This window comes from Colobus angolensis, unplaced genomic scaffold, assembly GCF_000951035.1.
Source record: "Colobus angolensis palliatus isolate OR3802 unplaced genomic scaffold, Cang.pa_1.0 Scaffold42, whole genome shotgun sequence".
In the NCBI taxonomy this organism is placed as follows: Eukaryota; Metazoa; Chordata; class Mammalia; order Primates; family Cercopithecidae; genus Colobus; species Colobus angolensis.
In genome coordinates, this window is record NW_012117599.1 from 2,621,676 (window position 1) to 2,623,411 (window position 1,736).

General features: G+C 41.7%; 1 protein-coding gene across 1 annotated transcript in view; it reads right to left on the reverse strand.

The window, feature by feature from the left end:
* The window catches only part of LOC105522131 (cytochrome c oxidase assembly factor 5), an 8,688-nt gene that overhangs the window by 4,158 nt on the left and 2,794 nt on the right, over positions 1-1,736 (reverse strand). The window contains exon 2 of the mRNA XM_011956549.1: positions 1,454-1,537. Within this exon, the coding sequence (XP_011811939.1) occupies positions 1,454-1,537 (84 nt within the window). The remainder of the gene's footprint in view (positions 1-1,453; positions 1,538-1,736) is intronic.

The following is a 1,736-nucleotide window of genomic DNA, read 5'->3' on the forward strand; positions in this document are numbered from 1 at the left end:
AGCCAGGATGGTCTCGATCTCCTGACCTCGTGATCCGCCCATCTCGGCCTCCCAAAGTGCTGGGATTACAGGCCTGAGCCACCGCGCCCGGCCGAAATGGTAAGAACATTTTACTTTTTATGCACGATTGTTAAAAATTTCTGCATAAGGTAGATAAATTGTAAAAATAAAAAAAGTCTGACTTCTTCGTTCTTTGGAGATTGAAGACTGAGCTTTAGGTAGAGAATTTCAGAGAGTTTACATGCTTTGAAATTCTTGACAAAGTTAAAGGCTTGCATTTTACATGGGTAACAATCTATGTGAGAGAAGGCAAGAAAATCCTTCTCTATTCACACCAAATGACAAGAAAAGATGTCACTTAAGAAAGGAAACAGAGCATGGCCAAATGTAATCTAACTTTATACCCTCCCTGGATCTGATTAGCTGGCAAACATGCTCAAGTTCTTTGTTTACAACCACTTGCAGGTCGTAAGTATCGGCACCCTCCATTTCTTTTGTTAACAAAAAGGAAGGGATTTGCAGTGTAGTTCCTAAGCAAACAAAAGCATGCTCAAGGCCAGGCGCGGTGGCTCACTCCTATAATCCTAGCACTTTGGGAAGCCGAGGCAGGCAGATCACCTGAGGTCAGGAGTTCAAGACCAGCCTGGCCAACATGGTGAAATCCCGTCTCTACTAAAAAAAAATACAAAAATTAGCTGGGCATAGTGGCAGGCGCCTGTAATCCCAGCTACACAGGAGGCTGAGGCAGGAGAATCTCTTGAACCCAGGAGGCAGAGGTTGCAGTGATCCGAGATTGCGCCACTGTGCTCCAGCCTGGGCAACAGAGTGAGACTCTGTCTCAAAAACAAAAGCATCCTCAAGTCCAAGTGCCTTCTTCCTTTAATGGGATGATCTTATTTCTGGTTTTGTACTTTTCTCCAAGAAAAGGGTCTCAGTTTCCATTCCAAAGATCTCCGTAGATCTTCCAAATCAAGGAAAGTTAGAAGGAACCCCAGCGATTTGTAGTATCTTTTTAGGCCCTATTTCTACAATCCATCTCTCCAAAATTCAAACACAGATACGAGCATTTTCTCTTAGTCACATAAGGCACAAGTGTATACAGCTTAGAGCTCCACATGAGAGGTTTGTGTACACCTGCCAACTGAGCTGAAGTTGAGAGTGGCCAACATGAACGTTTACCCATATATACCTGCCGAGACTTCATTCTCACCCTTTCGGAAATGCATGAAGTTCAGCAGCTGTGGCTGGCACGGTGACAGAAGAACATAAAAATGAGCTGTGGGTTTTCATGAATGCTACCTAACATTAACTCACTGGAGGAAGAGCTATTATCTATATCCTTTTTTCCAAACCATATCACTGCAACTTATCTGTAACTATTAAGTCATTCATATATTTAACCTCCATAGAGCTAATTTTTAGCATTAGCTTTTAAAAATCTTGAACCACTTACCATTGATCTTCTACACTCAAAAAATGCATATTTTAAAGCGCTGCAGTGTCCTTCCTTCAAACACTGCCGAGGAGATTTTCCTTCCTGTGACAGACACATAAAACAATATAAACACCTTGGAAATTTTCTCTCAAAGTACAAAATAATTGTCCTGAAAATAGTCCTTTTTTAAAGTGTTAAAAGAGGAAAACAGTTATGTAAGAAATAGTTCTTGACCATCCTGGCTAACACGGTGAAACCCCGTCTCTACTAAAAAATACAAAAAACTAGCCGGGTGAGGTGG